Below are 20259 nucleotides of genomic sequence, written 5' to 3'. Positions count from 1 at the left end.
AAACAAAATAAATGTTCACAATCACAATCTCACATCAACATCCATGTCCGGATATCTCCTCCCCTTACTCTTCCCCAGGCATTTGGTCTTCCCTCCGTCGAGCAGCTGGCACCAGAAGCCCTTCTTCGGATCAAACCTGCAGTACGGAAAAAATGGAGGACAAGGAAAAGCAGGGTTAAGTTTCACCATCAGCCTAATCAAAGGGGAACAAAACAGACAGATGGTGCACAGCGAAGCCTCCTGAGAGACGGATACCGGACAAACTAACTAGTGGATGACAGATGTTACTGCTTATAAGATTATGTGCGATTGAATGAGAGAGAATACAAAAGGAAAGGGCACATATAGAGAGAAAGGAGTCAAGAGAGGGCATGTAAGGAGTGCAAGCGAAACACTACAAAATGACTGTAAACAAACACACCTCTCGTGCTCAATAATACATTGCATGTTAATGGCTGCCAAAGACTCTACATTGTCAGTCATCAAAAAGAAATGAGAAACTCAGGGTGTTCAGAGACAGGGTGTGCAGTGTTCTCGCATGCTTACGCTAAAATCTTGTGGTAGTTTAATGTGTTCGTCAAGCCTAGGTACTTCTGGATTTTATCCATCACTGCAGCCGGTTCCGTTCTTAACATCTGTCCATCCAGAACCAGGATCTGACAAGAATAAAGTTAATCTTAGTTACAAGGTCATCTACATGTTTAAAAAAATTACATTTAAGCAATAACATACAAATGAGTATAAAATAAACGAAGAAACGAAATAATAAATACCTGGCTGGGGTGGTAGTGTGTGAGCCAGCGTTGTAAGTGTGTGGCGTACAGCCCGGGCACCAGACAGCGGCTCTGGAGGACCCTCAGTTTGATGGGTGTGTCCCGTCCAGCAGTGATGACATCATGGAATGTATATTTCTGAGCCACGGGATCGTCATGAGCCCTCTGATGCTGATAGCAATGACAAGAAAAACACAGTTTAAGAGTGCTTTCACACAGACTCATTCAAACCGAGTCCGTTTTTCATTTAGGTGCCGTTCGTTTGGGCCGATGTGAAAGCAGCAATCGCACTCGAGTGCGCACCAAAAGCAGACCACATAAGCATACCGAGACCTCCTTGAAAAGGTGGTCTTGGTATGCTTTCAAACAAACCCTGGAGTAGTCCGTTTGTGGCGAAAATGTGATCCAACAGACCCAAATGCAAAAAATACTGCACTTTTTGGGACTAAACCAGCTGCGCTGTGCATTATGGAATGATGACAAGTGTTTGTTGACAGTTTGCACTAGCGTGGCAGCTCGCATACACACTTGGGAGTTGTGAGGCGGTACGGAGCCTCATAGACATTCGGTCTAATGACAAGATTACACTCCAACTTTCCAAAACTCACAAGAACAGCACGATATTTTCATTGTTTAGCAGACAACTCACAGAAATGGGGTTTAATAGATCTGTGGATCAAAAGCCGGGTTAAGGTAAAGAAACTCCGCCAGCAGTACATCCAATTGCGGGATGTACACGATCTCCAGGTAGGATGACCTCGATAATATACTTGGGACAAAACGCCATCGCCGCTAACAATGATGTGACTGATGCTAGCACAGTTGACCGGGCTAATGTTACCACATCTGACACACGATTTAGACAGAGTTTATTTTGTTTAAAAAAGCAGTTTAGGTCATACGTTCTCGCGCCAATGAGTGATGTGGATGATGTCACATGACTGCAACTGGTTCAGACCAAAGCGATCAGTGTGGTGTGAAAAGGAGCCAACACCGCTGAAAAAAGCTACAATGTATCATTGTTTGCCATTGGTCTGGACCAAATGAACCGAACTGAAGGTGAGAAAGCGCCCTAAGGAGACTGCAAACATTGCGAGCAGAGGTTATAAAAGAGATGATTTACATATTTTAATGAGGCAAGTAGTTCGTTTTAAATGTATGTATCGGAGTAAACAAAGTGTATTTTAGATTACAAAAATGCTAAAAACTTCAAGCTTTAAAGTGTTTATCATCTTTCCTTGTTCCGCATTAATTTATCTTCTGATCCGTCTCCTTCTGACACTGCAAACTCTCCTTATTAGCTGTTCGTGAAGGCAGAAGGGCTTCCTGCAACCCAATGTTTGACCATCTGTTTGTCCTACAAATGCAAGACGCCTGAGTGTTCAGGAAAGCGGAGTGAATAAGGGATTCTTTTGGTCACGTTAGTGGTGCACAGATTTCACTTTAAATGTCCCTTGTATGAAATTTTGTGGCATCTAGCGTAGAGGTTGCGAACTGCAACCAACGGCCCACACCACACCTCCTTTTTGAAGCACTACGCCCGCTAACACAGGGCTTAAGTTGAATTTGGGGCTACTGAGGGAATTCCATGTTAGGGAACATACGGCGCGGGGTGTACAGTATGAATATAGAAATAGCTCATTCTAAATAACAACGACATAACTTCCATATGCAAGGTCTTTATACACCTCTGAAAACTACACTTCTGCATTAGAAAAAACCCACCACATTGCAGAACGAATATACAGTCGATTCACAGCCTTATTTAACCCTGATGATGACACACGAGTAGTTTAAGACTGACCTGATACCAGGAATAGGCTCTGTCAGCTGGGTTGATCAGAATGGTGATGATTTTGGCTTTGGGCAAAAGAGCAGCTGCTCGCCTGGGTGCGACCTCGGAGTCAAAGTAGTTGGCGCTTTTCTCAAAGTAGAAATCCGAACTAGTGTTGGAGGGAAGAGGGAAATACTCCATGTACCTGTCAACAGACCACACACACAATGAAAACAGTTAGCAGGATGTTACATTCTTTGATATGTCTGTCCAACACAAACCGGAGGAAATCCAGAGAGAGCGGAAGGTTTAATATGGCCAGATGGCAGACATGTGTCGACATCTGTGAGAAACCTGTTAAAGCGTCGCCCTTGAATGAAATATCTCTCGCTTTGGATTTGTTGTAGATAAAACAGGTCAAAAACTTTTAACAGCTTTAAAAAGAAAGACGGGTTACAAGACAGACAAATGGTTGATGATATGCATTCGATGCTGCTTTCTATTTGTCGTGTTTCAAACTAGCAGTGAATGGGTCGCTGTGTTTAAAATGACCCATAATGCCTTTCTCTTGAGGGAACATTAGGCTCCATGTCATCTAATACTATTAGCAACAAAGCTTGCCTCACTTTCATAATCTCGGTACTTCACAGTACTTTACGAAAGCTATTGGACTTTAAAACCCCATGAAATGACTTGATTAGGACCGTTTCTGTGTTGACACAAGTTGGGTGCGGGACACATCAACATGACTGTCCTTTTTAAAACATCCAATAGCCTTCGGTTTATGTCAAAACAGTGAAACCTGATTTGTTCCTCGCTACTGCTGGTCAGAATGAGGCGATTGCATTGACCAAAGTGTCATGACTGATTCTAAATAGCCATGATCAAGAAAAGATCACAGTTGAGAAACCCAAAACCGACAGTATCACATACCAGTCAATGCCTCTGTGGTAGTTTCGGCCATTGAAGAACTGAATTTCCTCAAAGGTCTCTTTGCTGGGGTAGTTGCTGGTCAGATCGGGGTGCATGCCGAGAAACAGATAGAGGGCTGTCGTTCCTGTAAGAAGTCAAATATATGTCAAACATAAATGAGATATTGAGTATGTTAGCTATTGAATGGACCATAAACATGCATGTCCAATGAATATGAAAGGACGTTTGCCAATATATGGAGCAGCCATTTTAACCTCACATTATCCAGAACATCACTGGGTAAATCTAAACATACGTGTTGTCTCATAAATGCTCTGAAATTGTATTCACTTATAATCTTTCCTTCTGCTTACAAAAGACAGATTTGGAAAACCAAGAAACCCTTTTCAACTTTGGGTGAGGTTTTCCTTTAAACAACCCAGCCATCATTTCCTGTACCGTGGAGGAAGATATGTTTTTATGATAAATTTTATATTGCTGTCAAGTAAGGAAAGCAAGGACATTTTGCAATTATGACACTTTTTTTTGCCATACTGTATATCTCCCGACAGTCTGCTGCCGAGCTATTGAAAACCATTTAGAGTTTACACTCAAGAGTCTCAATGTAAAATGTGATTTGAGAGGTGGAAGGTTTATTGAAAAGATGTTACTTGCTGATACGCAAGCCCCCTGAAGGATCAAGTTATAACAGTGTTCAAAAATAAATAAATAAAGTCACTGTAAGGCCGAACCCTTTAATCATGCTTTTATTGAAAAGATTAACACAGCCATTCAACTACCCACTCTAAGAGTGAGACATTGCTCCCTGAAGACATCTTTTACAAGTTTAATTAGTCAATACTGTAAAACTCAAATTCACATCGACTGAGAAGCATTGGTGGCTGTTCATCTGCTACATGAAATAAAGCTCATGTGAGCCTGCACACACATGATCAGCAGCACTGAACATCATAACTGAGACGGATAATCACCCAACACAAAATCATAACGTTAAACCTGACTAGAAAAGACAAAAAGCAGCATTTTACTAATAACTTAGTCTTGACATTTTCAATGCTATATTTGTCTTTAATGGAAAGAGCAGCGGACCTTCATCCGATCGGCTGGACTCACTTAACTGATACACAACCATAAACACAAGCTCTTACTATACATTAAATTTTATTTAAAAAAGAAATAATTCCTTTTTTAATTTAACTTCTGCTATAGTTGTAAATCGCAATGTTGCTTATGATCTTAAAAATCTTTAGATTTGTAGGTGCACATCTAAATCTTTAAAATGACTTTGTATACAAAAATATATGCTCGATATAAACGTTATTAATTAAAAAGACTGAAAAATAACAAAGAACTTCATCAAATCTCTTTCAAAAGCATCTTAAGTAAAGGGTGGCTTTAAAAATACAAGTAAAAAATTTTGTCGCAACATAATTCACAGCATTACAAGCGTTTGTGTCGTTTCATAGTTTTGATAAGTTTAGCTTGACCTTTTTCTATTATAGAAAGTAAGAAAATAATCAAATGAATAGGAAATGAGTATGTGACCCTAAACATAGAAAACTCGGAAAGAGAAATTCAACAAATAAATCATTTTCAAAATTCTGTCATTATATATACGTATTCTTTTAATTCACTACTACCTATTACCAGTAAATCTGGCAAATATGGTCATATGAACCAGTTATATATTCAAGTTATTGATAGGAACAATAACAAAAGAAAGAAAAAAAACTTACGTTGGTGCTTGAACCTATAAAAGAAAATGCTAAATGCAATCTAATAATATACAGCATTTATATTATTTATTGAAATGTGTTCAGATGCTGTTTGGTCTGCTTGCCCTGTTATGTGACTTTAAGCAGCTGAAGAAGTATTGTCTTCACACAATACATGCCTTCCAACACAGCTAGATGGCGCAAGTGCGCATGCTTGTGTGCGTTTGCACTCACCGGTCTTCTGAGGGCCGATGATAAGCAGCTTGGGGAAACGGTCGCAGGTCTTCTCTTTAGACCAAATATCTTTATGCCGCTTGTCCTCACACGGGTCCTGTAAAGGTAGGAAATTTACTGAAGTAGTATTCACACACCAATACACAAAAGCACATCGCAATAAAACAGAGGTGAGTCAATCGTTTCAATAACCGTGAAGAAATTATGGTGAAACGGTTTCATTTATCAAACCAGCGCGCATTTGGGAATCTTTACGGTTTCAGTATCTGGTCTGTGACTGTGTTCGGTTACAACAATTTATATTCAAATTTTATTGTGATAAATTACACCTACTCAACAGTTATTGATTCCTTGCTGAGGACTACCGGAAGTTACGTTTGGGTTATATATATAGGGCACTAAGTTATGTGGCCCCGTGCAAAAACATTGACAGAAAAAGTGAAAGATGGTTGTTAAACAGTCCGATTAAATCTACAATGCCATCAAATAACGTGGAAGGTCAACAAAGTCACATAATGTGCAGATTTTATAACACTTCAAACTTAGTATTTACACTTGCTTGCTATGATTACATACCACAGGTGACCATTTAAAAGATTAACCAGATCAAATCAAAAGGCATAAACCATAAACCAGCCTCAAACAGCTTTGAAGCATCTTGGGAGAAAGGTGCCTGGCAGCAGCCATTTTAGGCTCCTCATACATCACATCTGAAGATGAGGTGTAACAGCGGTAATGAAGCAATGATTTTAATCCACCTGTCACTGTTAAAGCATGAGCTTTTTAAATGAATACAGCATATTTAAACCTCCTGCCAAAAGTGAAATGGTCAAACGGTGAATAAAGGCGACTGCGATCCATCACATCCTTCTTCACGTCCAGCGCCTGTCCATCCTAATGAGGGGATTAACAGCCAGCATCACACCACTAATGATCAAAGAGTCTCGCCTGAATGCCTCATTGCGCTAAATAAAACATTATACTGCATTAACACCTTCCCAAGTTTGTGAATGTAATACAAATGTACTCATGGGATCAAAGTTTATGTCGAATGTAACATGAACCCAAATCCTAGTAATGCTTACCAATATCTATCAAATCTAACTAAATACTGAAAATGTTCAAGTAATTGTCGTACTTCAAAAAGTTATGTCAAGTCAAGCTTTCGTGTCTTTCGGAGCATCTGACACTTTCTTCTGTGAAACACAAAAGAAGATATTTTGAGACATGTCTAAAAAAATGGAAGTCAATGGGGGCCGATGTTGTTTGGTTACCAACGCTCTTCAAAATGCCTTCTTTTGTTTTCTGCAGAAGAAAGAAATGACATGAGGGTGAGTAAATGATAAGAGTTTTGGGGGTAAACCATCGAATTAAAGTGTCAAATAAAAAGGAGCTCTTAGAAAGTTGCATCTTTTCACTGGGTGCAACAGCAGCTTGTATATTTCCTGGGAAAACAACTGCAGCTGAAAGAAGATAATTCAGAGCGGGGCAATCTGTTGAAACGCTGCACAGCCAGCAGAAAAGATGGGACCTCAACCTTGACAGGAAACGAGAAGGATCAAAAGAGGATTTAGAGCTTTCAGGCTCCCACTTTTGCTATCGCTCGGGGTGAAACGAAACAACAGAGCCAGAAAGAGACCGAGGCAAGAAGAAATACAGTAGCTGGATAAACCGAAACGGGGAAAGGGAGAGATGTTCTACCTTGCCTCCGACTTCCAAATGAATTATAGGAACTAATTTCAAAAATAGCATTTCTCTGGTTTTCTGGCAGGCTACACGGAAAACCATTTTTTTCACTCTTTGTACATCAGACAGCCATACAAAAGCTTTCGCTGCATATTACAGCAACAGCACTCAACACGTTCGACCTCCCGTGAGTCTCTCGCACAAAAGAAATCCGTATTTGTCTTTCCTAATGATCTCTGAACGGAACAGACCAATAGAGCCCAACAACAGAGCCAGCGTTACCTGCCAGATAGGCTCCCTCTCCTCGGGGAAGATTTGAAAGTATCTCTGTGCCAGCTGTACGGGCGGGAGGGTCTGGAGTTTCAGGTTGGTCCACATCTCTGTGAACTTCACCAGGTTCTTGAAGGTGTACAGGCCGAGGCGGTCATTCCCGTAGTTGGACAGATGGGTCATGAAGATGCTGATCTGGTATGAGATAAAGCACCAGAAGTGCAAGCTTAATAGAAACATTCAAAAGATGATGCTTCTCCTTATCAGGTTCATTTAGTCAGATGCTTTTGTGGTTGATGTTCAACAAAGTCTGCTTCAGATGTAAATACTCACTGGGTTGAGGAGTACGGTGAGGAAAAGTTCTCCTCCGTTGATGAGTTTGTCCAGCTCTTTCGAGCCTCCGGGATACTCATTATAGAAGATAGTGTGAGTGAAGAGACCACACGTCTGTCTGGGCAACACCTGAAGAACAAAGACACATCAGTTCAGTGTGAAACCTCTTATTTTCAATTCTGTTTGGCGAACGGATTTCAATAATACATTTATAAGCTATAAAACAAAACGAGCCATGTTCAGAACCGTTATAAAAGTGATGATACACACAAACCTGTGAATGTGTATCAGTTGCTTTCTATAGTATGGCTTGGCAACAGCTAAATTAATGGAACTTTAGTTAAACTCGTAAGAGGCGTTGAATATTAAGTTATAAAATCATGCGATTTTTATTTTTAGTCTTGAACCAAAGACATTTTTGTTGGCTTATGAATGCAGTAAGTCACTAAAGGTCATTGTTTACAGAAAATTTCACCATAAGAAGAGATTACATAAAGAATCCGGTGCTTGCTTCATCCAATCTAAAAGAAAAAGCTAAAGCGATGTTGCTGAGATGATGTCTGGAGGGATTGTTTCTGCCAACAGAACATTACGTGTAATGACATTACTCAAACATTTGAATAGATGATCTTATTTGACAGGCCATGATGGCAGAAGAGACAACTGATGTTACATAAAACCTTTACAGGCGCATCTGTAGGAGAGGCTGTAACCTATTTAAAGGTGATCAACACTTGAGCAAAAAAAAAACAAGTCTGTTAAAGGTCCAGTGTGTGAAATTGCAACCAACGGCTCACTCCACCCCACCCCTCTGTTTTGAAGCTCTATGGTGGCTGACACAGGACTAAGATGTCATCATATTTTTGCTTCTTTGCGAAGGAGGTAACATACACATGAAACGAGTTTTTCCGTTTAGAGCAGGGGTCGGCAACCCTGAAAATAACACCGTGGCTGTGTAAATGTATTTGCTTTTTCAGATATTTCATTCGAATACACAAAATAAGTGCATGCAATGAGAGAAAAAAACATACAGAGAGCAACGGTTTTATTTCTGCTTTTACAGATGTGAGACTGCGCCGAACACTGATGCGTGTTAGAAATGGGATGGTGAGAAAAAATTCTGCTTGGTAGGTTTTTCGTCTTTAAACCAAACATTTAGGCCTTTAGCCGGCATAGTTTCAATCCGGTCCGGCTAGCACGCTTCTTATAATATAGAGTAGGCCGCAAAAACAAAAGCCAACACAAAAGTTGACAGAAAACATATGAAGTCTAACTAAAGCAGCGCGTGCGACACTGTGACATTACTCTCCTATTGCAACACTCTCACTTATTGCCATGGACAAAAATGTATAAATTGCTACCATCTAAATACAATAAAAATCACACTGGGTAACTACTACCTTACATGCATAATCTGTGTTTATTAATTTAAAGGTTACATATATTTTGTGGCTCCAGACAAATTTTATTTGGTGGGAGAAGGCCCAAAATGGCCCATTTGGTCACAATGGTTGCCAACCCCAGGCTTAGGGCTACTAAAGAAACAACATGGCAAATTGCATGCAAGCAAGTGGACCCATGGTGTACCGTATGTAGACAGAAATAGCTCATTATAAGGTAATAACGCTTCATTATGTAAGGTCTTTATACACCTCTGAAGACATAGTTATGTATAATATTGCATAATATAACTATCCAAAAAATGACACACGGCACATTTAAACTATTTTTAATAATGTTTTTTAAATAAAAATATGTATTTAATATTTGACAGCGTGGTCAGTTCTGCTGTGCTCATACACACACAAACCGCGCTGTCATGATTCAACAAGCTGTTGTCATCATCTTGTCCCCTGAAGCAATACACAACAGATAAAACATAAATATATAAATAAATAAAATTGTACTTTCACAAACAGCTTGCCCTTAACCCCCTGCTGGGATTCAATGCTCAAACTATAAACAAAATAGCCTGGGGTTTATCTAGCTGATTCCAAGCGGAATAAGATTGCAATCCTCCATCATTTAACCAGAACCAAAAAACTACATTTCGTTTTTAACTATAGAGGAATTCATCTCTCCTGGAGCCACGGTGAACCCAAAGATTCCGGTTTAAATCTGGCCTGTGTCAGTTCTCATGATTATGATTTTATATTTTTATGTATCTCCCCCATCTAACTACATTAATGTCAAAACATTTGGTGAGCTTGTTTGCATTCCACATTTTATAAACGTATGCGAACGTGCTCTTACACTGATGCCGCTGTGAATGAAGCCCCTGCGGAAGCGGGCGGGTTTGAGATGAGGGTATTCTTCTGTACTGGTCACCTTGATGCCCCACACTCTCTTCCAGGCGTCGTACAGCTGCATATGGATGGGATACACTCCAGAGTGATGCGGAGCCACCGCGTAACCCATGTTTGTGGGAATGCCATGCTCCTAAAGGGATAAAACGAAAACATTGGAGATCATGTTGTCTCCGTTGTCTCTGATGATGTTACCTGAAGACTCACCTCTGCAAACCTGCGGTTAAGCAGCATCTGTTCGGCCAACACGGACTGGTTGTGGAAGAGGTGCGGCTGCATGTGACTCCACATGTGTGGGAACCACCAGAACTCTTTACTGTATGACAGAAGCAGGTCATCACCGAGATCCTCCTCATCTGTGCCTGAAACATAATCATGCACAAACCGTCAACATCTTGACTTATAAAACCTAGTAGGGTGGCTTGATGTCTACATTCTATAGGCAGTATTCTAACTCGCATTATGGAAAGTGTCTGATCTAATGCATCCCCAAATCATGCATCAAAAACAGAACGGTGCACACAAATATTGGGTGAATTAGGGATGTCGCAACCAGTATTAAAGGGACAGTTCTCCGCCTCAGGTTGTTCCAAATCTGTATAAATTCAAAAGAAAGATATTTGGAAGAATGTTAACACTTAAGATCTCTGAGGCACCATTGAGTACCATTAAAAAGGTTGTCAAGCGTGCCCCAGAACTGTTTGATTTTCTTAATTCTTCAACAAATTTTCTTTTGTGTTCAATAGAACAAAAAAATATACAATAATTATTTCCATGGTAGTCAACGGTGCCCCAGAAATCTCAGTTGCTATAATTTATCCAAATATAATTCTCTGTGTTCAACCAAACAAAGAAATGTATACAGATTTGGAAAAACTTAGGGGCGAGCAATCCGTGACAGAATCTTCATTTTTGGGTCAACTATCCCTTTATCGAAAAGCATGACAGTAATAACTGTGATTATGGGTATCATATTGTTATGATATTGTCATAAATAATTCAGCGGCAGTATCTGGTTGACACAACACTGTACTTGGTGTTATTTCACACCCTATTAGGGGTGTCACAATATACTGGTATTGACTAAAACAGTGATATTAATAACTGCGATTATAGATATTGTATTAATATTACACATATGATGATACTGTAAATAATTCAGCATCAGTATCTTATTACCCTCCATGTCCTTGCCTCCCTACACTTATATTTTGTACGATTCACAGGCCAAAAAAAAAGAAAACACAATGACAGATTAATGAATTTATATTATTTTTGAAAAAAGAAAATATTGTGATAAGAGCATTTTTGTGAATTATTTTGACCATGGCAACCATGTAGTGAACGTCTGATTTCATGACAGCCCAAATGATTCTTATATAAATATTTTCTGATATTATTCTGAAAATAAATTATTTTTTCAGACTGATCATCATCCATGATGTAATGTTGCCTACACATTTGGCATAGCTCCGTATCTTAGAATGGGAAAAAAAAAGCTCTTTTGTTTGCAAAAGTTGTGGCATGAGAAGCACGGCTATGAAACCTCGCTTACTTTCTATGTGCTCTTAAAGAAACTGTGGAATAACTTTCATTGTACAACTACTACTCACCGGCATGAAAGAACTTTCCAGAGAATCCCAGGTTGAAGGTAAAATTGGGCACGTGAGTTCGGAGTTCGTTCTGGGTCTCCAGCAGGGCCTTTGTAATAAGAAAGGAGTTTAGCAAGTTAATAAAAGGCTCCAAGACAGCAACACAAAGCACAGCCCGTAGATGACACGCAACAATACAAAAGACACACACGGAACCATAAGAGCGCATGAGTAAAGCAGCGCCGGAGGGACAGTGTAAGCATGTCTCTTGTCTGTGCGTCTCCGCAGTTTGCTTCATTACCCCTCCCAGATTTAGCTCCGCATCTGCCTCTCATTTGATTTGTTTACAGCACTTGTTTTTGACTGCCTGTCTCTCCAGTGTGACTCAATCAAAAGACTGATTCATATTTAACCGCTCAGAGGTCCGCAGAAAGACACGACGGCTTTGATTATGTTTGCTTTTTATTCCTTCCCTCGGCTGAACATCTGCATCGGGCCGCTCAGAAGTAGAGAGATTCGCAAGGACGATGCAAAAAACTGCACTTGAAATATTCATGCTTGCGGCAAGACTTTGTATGCTCTTTGAACGGCGAGTCTTATAAAAATACTTGTGTAAAAAAAGGTAAACGGAATGAAGAGGAGAAGAGATTGGAAAAAGGAAAAGCAGACGTTGGCCTTTTTAAAAACGGACAGCTGGAGAAATGGTGATAGGAAAAGTGCTGTAATACCGGGAAGAGTCTGGTGAATACGGATCTAACACACCAGATTCTCTGTTCTGAGAGACTTCTTTAAAATCTGCCAATTGTCGTCATATCCATGCTTGTTTCATGGCCTCTTCTGCTTTTCCTCCATGCATTTTTCTCTGTGCTTTTACATTTGTTGGTTCTGTGCTTTATTCTCTCTCTGCATGAGTCTGGATAACAGGCAGATCAGACAAGGCATCACAAAGGCAAAAAGAAAGAAAGAAATAAGGAGAGGGAGAACAAGGGAATTTGAAAAAAGTATAAAAGCGAATCAGTTCCGAGTGTATATCTTTTAGCTACGTGGTTTGCAATTCCTGAAGATCTTAACATGGTAACAAAGCAAATATACATTGACCCTACAGAGCATTAGGGACAGAAAGGATTCAAATATTTCATATTTAATTCGTAAAAATATATAGTTAATTTAAATTTAACTTATTAATAAAAATAAAATGCATTCAATTTTAACAAATATTAAATTTATTGAATTATTATTATCATGGTTTATATTATCTTAGTATTATGCTATTAGGAACATTAGTTTCATTTCAAACATTAAACTCACTATGATTTTTTTATGCTTTTTACTCTGTAAATAAAATTATATTTATAATATATTCACATTTACATATTTGGCAGACCAAAGCGACCTACATTGCGTTGTACTAAACATTTCTGACCATGTGCAATCCCCTTAGATCGATCCCATGACCTTGGCGTTGCTAGAGCCATGCTCTAACCACAGAGCCACAGGTAATATCAGTTGATATTTTCCACAGAATGTTCTTTATATCATGTAGGATGACTTATGTGGAAAACATTAAATAACAAATCACTTTGGCTGGGATATCACATACAGGGTCACATTGGAGATATAAAGGTTTGTGTTGTCTAACTAAAACAGTGCCCACCTTGACGTCCGACACCTTCATCCGCGTGCCCTCTTTCCCAACAAAGATGTCATCGATATCCACCAGTATGTAGCGCTCGAGAGGCAGTGACAGACGCTTGCCAGTCAAGAAACTCACAGCGTCCACCAGTACCAGTTTGTGAAGCCAAAAGTTGAGATTGTTGCCAAACAGAACCCGCTGGATTCCATCGTGAAGACCCAAATCCTGGACAACCGCTGCGTGAAGGGGTCCGGGGGCTCCAGCAGCCTCCACGCTCCGTCCACGAGCTAACAGCACAGGCTCATAGGTGGTGTGGTTGGACTGGAAGACTGTCCAGTCGTCTCCAGGTAAGGGACCCCGTTCAACCTCCCGGGCCTTCGTGATGAGCAACAGCGGTGACTTGGGGTTGACACTGCAGTCCCTTAAACCCAGATTGGAGTGTAGGAAGAGTGGAAAGCCCTTCAGCTGGGCACTCTGCAAACTGTTCTCATTAGCCTGTGATGAAGAAAATGAATAGTGAAAAAGATTGAAAAAGGGTTCAGTAAATCCACAATATACACCCTTCAGTATGACTTGTGGTACACTTTAATCTCTTATCTGAGATAAACTAGTAATCTCTCGATTTAGTAATCTCTCGAGTTTGCATCCCCTCTCATATCCATCCAGTCCACTCTTTTCACTGCCCAGCTGACCCTGTGATGCAGGATCAATCGGTGATAAACTGCACATCGAGTGGAACAAACACAATGAGCCTTACAAATTTGAAGAGGCTGCCACCCAGTCATCTCCAAACTTCACCATTATTCTGCCACAGGAGGTAGAGATGGAACCCTCAGGAGAGATGTATTATGCATAGGAGACATTGGATGAATCATGCACATTTTCATCTGTTCCTTTCAGTGGCAACATACTGCTACGAGATGAAACTGCAGGCGGAGGTGGCGGCGTCACTCTGCACTGGATTTGAGAATTTCACATTCTAGTGGTTTAATCAATAACGTCCCCAACCTCTCCCTGTCTCCCAAATCCCATCTTCCTGTGTCTATTGTTCCAGTAACACTTTCAGACCAAAAGCTTCTGCAGCAGCAAAAGATAATTTAAAGGGGTCATATGACACAGGGCTAAAACAAATTTTATGGTTAGTTTTAGATGTAATGCAATGTGTATATACGTATATTCAAAAACGTTGTTTTTCCCACATACCGTGCATGTTTGTATTTCTTTGCCTCGTCTCTATGGAACACACACATTTTTTACAAAGCCCATCGCTCTGAAAAGCAAGATGTGCTATGATTGGCCAGTTAACCATTGAGTAGCGATTGGTCGAATATTGCAAGCGTGTGACGGAAATGAACCGCCTCTTACCATATTTGGAACATCAGGTTCCAACGGCATTGTACTGACAGGTACACCCACTTTACTTGTGTATACATTTGGGCGGTCTTAGTCAAATCATACCACAAACTGACGTAGATTTGTGGGGGTGTGGTTACACAAGGCATTTCAGGCAGGTCTGAGTGAGCATTCACTTTTATATAGCATGCATCTTTCATGTTTGGTTCGATTAAAACAAACTCCGTGGTTTATTTGTGTAAGTGTGAACACTGTCACCCGAACTATGGAGCACACCAAACAAATGGACAGAGACTGCTGAAAAAATGGGCCTCGGTCCACTTTCAAAAATTACCTCTGGAGCGGTTCGATTGAAATGTGAACAACATGGACCAAAGGCATCGAACCGAACCAAAAACAGGAAGCGATAACAATATACAACGTGAAAATAAAGTGATTTAGTAATATTAAAGGAGTGTTTCTTAGATCTGTGCTTTTGAGGGAATAAGGGAGGGAGGAATTCCTGGCACCGTTTTGACTGCTTTTAACACTTCATTATGTCTTTGCGAGTTACCGGCTTGCTAAATATACCCTCATATGCACAGGCACTGAGCATAGTATAACTCAGCACACAGTATTGTTTTGGATGTCCAGTAAATTCCATTGAAAAACATACGTGTAAATCTCGTGCGATTTTACACGTAAACTGTTAGTTCGGTATATTTATTTTCGCTGTTAAAATGCCAGTCTGAATGCCAAGCGAACCAGGACTACATTTATTATTTTCTAATTTGGTCTAGACCAAAATAACCCAGAGAACCGAACTACAAATATAAATCTACCCTTAAAAACAGCCCCTAGAGCCCCAAAGGGTTCATTCCAATTACTCATTGACTGTGGATATGGGATTAGGATAGGAGACTAATAAGAAGGCAAACAAGAGATTAAACCAGCTGATGCATCCAAGCACAACTAACAAGACGAAGCCCTGGTGTCCATTGTGACGTTTCAGTGTTTCTATGTGTGAGCTCAGACTAGAACTGTTGAGAGATAAACGCGTTCGACTTAATCTTCGATAGGTGCAAGTCAAGGCTTGGTGTGAAAGTAATTATTCACGCTCTATTACCGGAGAGAACCAGACACATCATTTCTCCCTTCAAGGGGAAAAGATCGGTCCGATGGACCATACCCCTTCAGGGTCTGTTATCAGACAAGCTCAGGGGTCAGAAATCAATAAAAACTATAACCAAACAACATGGGGATGTTAATAACCTGGACAAGAAAAAACAACATGGGAGGCAGAATTGTTCCTGATAGAGTGTAAACAATAGAGCCTGGGGTTAATAACAGCTTTGAAGGAGACTCGGAGCAGCCTGAGTCAATAAAAAATAATGAGCGCAAATTTCATGCCGTTCCTTTTAAGACGTGTTGATGTCCTCGCCCTTCTGCTGCGGGCGAATGAGTTCCGTACGGTCTCATCAACCGAGTTCACCTCCAGTAACAATTAGTGTGCAGCATTAGAGCTCGTGAGAGTAATAAAAGTCAGCCTGGCCTTGGGCAAACAATACATTAGAATTGGGAGAGGAGGGTTACAAGCTGGCAATGACAGACAGACGTGAGTAATAGGCATATCAGCAAATACAGATTGCACTTTGCTGGTCTCGTTGAGCATCGCCCTCACAGAAAGAAAGCAAAGAAAATCAACAAGGACATTTTCATTCATGTGCTATTACAGCGATACTTAGCATAATGCCCCAACCTCCCTCCATTGGCAACGTTTCTGCACTCTAACGACGAATCGGACTGTTAAATGTCAGTAGTGGGAGAAATGAGTGTAAGGTGACTGACCCCCTCAAACTAACACCTAATAGTGATGCTATTTGCTATAAAGGGTCTAGCTAACAGAAAATTTCTCACCTTGAAAAAGCCGATGATGCCAACACCGTATTCGACGCAGTACTTATCCAGCAACTCCCTGTTCCAAGCATCCAAGTTGACATACTTCAGGATGTTCTCGTAAATGACCAGAGTGAAACGGCCCCGGTTCTTGTCGGTAAGTGTGGGCATATCGCCCTTTCCTGGTGCAATCTCAGTTTGGTAGCGAAACCGCCCCGATTCCAAAATGGCTACGATGTCCTGGCCCAACTGAGAGTATAAGCTCTCCACAAACACTAGCACCACTGGGTCAGTTCGAGACATGTCCGCCGGTTTGGCAGTTCTTGCGGGCAGCACCCGTGCTGACGGCGGAGAGGGAGTCGCCCGGGGATCCTCCCAATCGTCCATATCTTCCTCTGGGACCACCACGCCTCCAACTCCTGCTGGTTCAAGCTCGCGTTTGACGCCATACAGGAAATAAGCTGAAATGAGGACACTGACCATGCAGAAAAGGAAGAGCAGTAGCAGGCTGGTCTGCAGCGTGAGCTGACGGAAGATCCGCCTTACGCGTCCACACATCAGCATCATCGCCTCGCGAACACTCCAAGTGGTCCTCTATTCACAAGCGAGCAGTCAAGTCTATTGGATGCTTTTTACAGAAAGAGGCCGAAAAAGATGGGTTGGAATCCGTTATGCCTGTGCTCATGTCACCATTGCAGAAAATGGGGTGAACAGTTTGGGCAGGGGACGGCATGGGGGACGTGGGCTTCCACTCTCCGGGAAGGGATGTGCACTGCCCCCACATGCACCAGCGGCCCCCTGCCCAACACCTCTATACCACTTCTCTACTCTCTCGGAGTCCTTATCTCCTGATCTCGTGTGAAGATTCCAGGCTTCAGACTTGTAAAAGGTGGTTTCTTGTATTTCGGCACCGGATGGTGTAGACAGATCATGCCCGGAGCATTCTAGCCAAGACCTCCAGTTTACCTAAAAGAGAAAACAAAGGGTTAATTTAGGGCTATTGCATGCCAATGTCAACCTTACCACGGACAAAAAAAATTATCAAAGGTTTTTACCATACTGATGGTTTTGTTATTAATATTTGGTGGTTCAAATACCCATATATGATTTTCCAGTTAAGTGTCACTTTACAGGTAAACTGTCATTACAGCATACAGTATATATCGCATAAGTAAGTGGACACATGAAAATTTAAATGCAATGACTATATATGGTTCCCATTTGTTGGGTATTATTGCTTCTGGTTTGTGCTTTTAAATTCACAGAAACTACGTTTTAAGTACGTTGTCTTTCAAAAATGTCTCCTTTTTGTCACATGCATTCCCCATGTTTATTTTCCTTTTTTTAAATTGACAACTTGTGTATAGATATTTTTCTAATGTCTAGAATCTATCAACGATGGTTTAGGAATATTTAAGTAATAAACATATTCAAGTTAATATTTCAAGTTGTCATATCCGTAACTCTGAAAACTTTTAAATTAAAGCTAAATCAATTACACCATTTCAGTCATAAATTCTCTACAAAAAAATCCCTACAACGCATCATTTTATAAAAGCAAAGCATTTTTTGGACCAAACGAGCATATATTACGGTCCCTGAAAGTTTGCAGCACAAAGCCAAACCCACATGATGCCGTGGGAGCACTAGAACCTGGGATTCTTTTTGCTGAATACCAAGAGCGTCTAGAGAGGCATTTACAAAGGCAATGCCAGGATTACAGGATAATGGCAGAGGCTTGTATTGATTAGCATGGGCTTTAAAAACTGATCCTTACTATCCTTCATGCACTTCAAAGGGCAAAAGTCATTTAATCTTAAATGAATGGTTTAGTGCAAAGCGTGGTACAGTTGAATGAGTCGAGGAGGATTCAGACTAGAACTAGAAGTAAAGATTTCTGCAGAAAGAAAGCGGATGTGATGATGATTGCTAGAAGTCGTACTGTGGACTACCGAGTCGCAAACTAATCGGTGATGTCTAAAACCATCAAGAGTTGATGAGGCCAAAAAAGAAACATGCCCCTCCCCTTAAAAGTTCTTGTAACCAAATCCTTTGAAATATTTTGCAAAGGCATCTCAAACTACATAAAAACAACTTTTAGACAAAAGGACGAGAAAAGTTCTAAGTCGGCAAACATGAAAGTCATTTGCTTATATGCCAACCTTAAAAAAAATTCCCATTAGGAAGACACCTAAACAAACACCACAACATTGACAACAAATCTGTTTAAAGGTCGTTTTGGTTTTTGTTTTCCTTTTAACAAAAGGCATGGATTACACATAGCCGTCACTATGGGCAAACACAGCGTTTAACTAAAGGGAGGAGTGCAGGGCATCTGAGGAAAGACTAAAGCGAAGCGACAAGACCCAGCGTGTCTGAGATGCCATACAGGTCAATTTTCAAAGGGATCACAGAGCCACGTTATGTATGAGTTTCGTGAAAAGGGAGAGTAGAACAAAGAATCAAAGCCTCTCAGAGGTTGGGGGATGAAAATGCACAAATACCACAAAAAAGCACAGGCACAAGAATACAGCTCTATGAAGATGATAAAGACGGAAACTAAATAAGGTGAGTTTTAATACTTCAAAAGGTTTCTGGAAATACGCCATGTAAAAGTCCCGCCACATTTACAATCGACTGCTGCTGGTTTTCTCGTCTGTGATCCAATATTCCCATCCGGAATTTTAGGGGCCGGTGACATTTACAGATGGGCATTAGATGAAGGTGGAGGGCCATTAGGGTTTTATGAAGCAAAAAAGCAAATCCATACTGCATTCCACAAGGGACGAAAAGAATAATGTTCCTGCACACAGTAGCTCCAAGATTAAGCTCAAACTACAATCCCTGTCACTGGGCTGCCATTGTGCACAGCGGAGGAACACGAAGAGCAGTCAGCGTGTCGTCAGAGGTCAGATTACAGCCCGAGAGCTTTCCTATTCACAGCCTGCTTCTTTAATATGCAGAAATCTCAGCTAGAGATGCTTGAAGTGACCCATTGTTTGCTGCATTCTCTCAAAAGTATGACTCAGATGACATGAGGTAAGGGAACCAACACCCAGATTCAGATGACATGAAACTGCTTCGTGGGATACGGGGAGGATGCAAAACGTTGCTATTTGCAGGTTCATTTTTAACAGTAAAAAATGTGTGTGCATTACCCATTAAAGTGATGGTACACCCAAAAAAAGGGGAAATTTGGTTTTACTCCCCCTCGTGTCATTTCAAACCTGTATGACTGTCTTGCAGAACAAAAGACGATATTTTGAAGAATGTTGGCAACCATCAGTCAATGTTCAGTTACCAATATTCTTCAAAATATCTCCTTTTGTGTTCTGCGGAACAGGTTTTGAACAACATGACAGCGAAAAAATTATGATTGAATTTTTATTTTGGGCTGAACTTCCCTTTCAAGTCACACTTCATTTTTTAAAACGGACATGCTTGCCACAAAATCATTTCAAGACTGTGAACAAAAGAAAAAAATTACGTACTAAATAAACAAAACGCTGATAGGTTAGCAAAAGATGAGATAGACAATAGCGCTGAAACAAAAGTGTCAAGACATGGAAAAATCAGGACCTTGACATTTACAAACCCGTCACCATCTCGCCCACGCCAGCAAGTTTCTTCTGTCCCAGATTTTTCTTCATTTCGCTTCTTCACTTTTTTTCACAGTCTCAGTGCTCAACAGACGTGTGAAAAAATGCACCCTGCCTGCAAGTCACAAAAGCCATTTTCTGATGGCAGGATAGCTACCATAACACTCCCTATCTTAAGGGCAC

At 40.7% G+C, this 20259-nt stretch overlaps 1 protein-coding gene across 1 annotated transcript in view; it reads right to left on the bottom strand.

Moving 5' to 3' along the window:
• Positions 1–20259, bottom strand: part of ndst1b (N-deacetylase/N-sulfotransferase (heparan glucosaminyl) 1b) — a 63597-nt gene that overhangs the window by 4287 nt on the left and 39051 nt on the right. Inside the window, exons 3-15 of the mRNA XM_079485789.1 lie at positions 16499–17443; positions 13271–13744; positions 11638–11725; positions 10232–10386; positions 9972–10157; positions 7719–7847; positions 7398–7580; positions 5430–5526; positions 3481–3604; positions 2578–2752; positions 774–944; positions 547–656; positions 34–136 (exon numbers count right to left, since the gene is read on the bottom strand). Of these exons, the coding sequence (XP_079341915.1) occupies positions 34–136; positions 547–656; positions 774–944; positions 2578–2752; positions 3481–3604; positions 5430–5526; positions 7398–7580; positions 7719–7847; positions 9972–10157; positions 10232–10386; positions 11638–11725; positions 13271–13744; positions 16499–17044 (2541 nt within the window). The 5' untranslated portion in view covers positions 17045–17443. The remainder of the gene's footprint in view (positions 1–33; positions 137–546; positions 657–773; positions 945–2577; positions 2753–3480; positions 3605–5429; positions 5527–7397; positions 7581–7718; positions 7848–9971; positions 10158–10231; positions 10387–11637; positions 11726–13270; positions 13745–16498; positions 17444–20259) is intronic.

The sequence above is a fragment of the Barbatula barbatula genome (assembly GCF_947034865.1).
Source record: "Barbatula barbatula genome assembly, chromosome: 22".
NCBI classification, from domain to species: Eukaryota; Metazoa; Chordata; class Actinopteri; order Cypriniformes; family Nemacheilidae; genus Barbatula; species Barbatula barbatula.
This window is presented reverse-complemented; position numbering and strand designations above follow the sequence as displayed.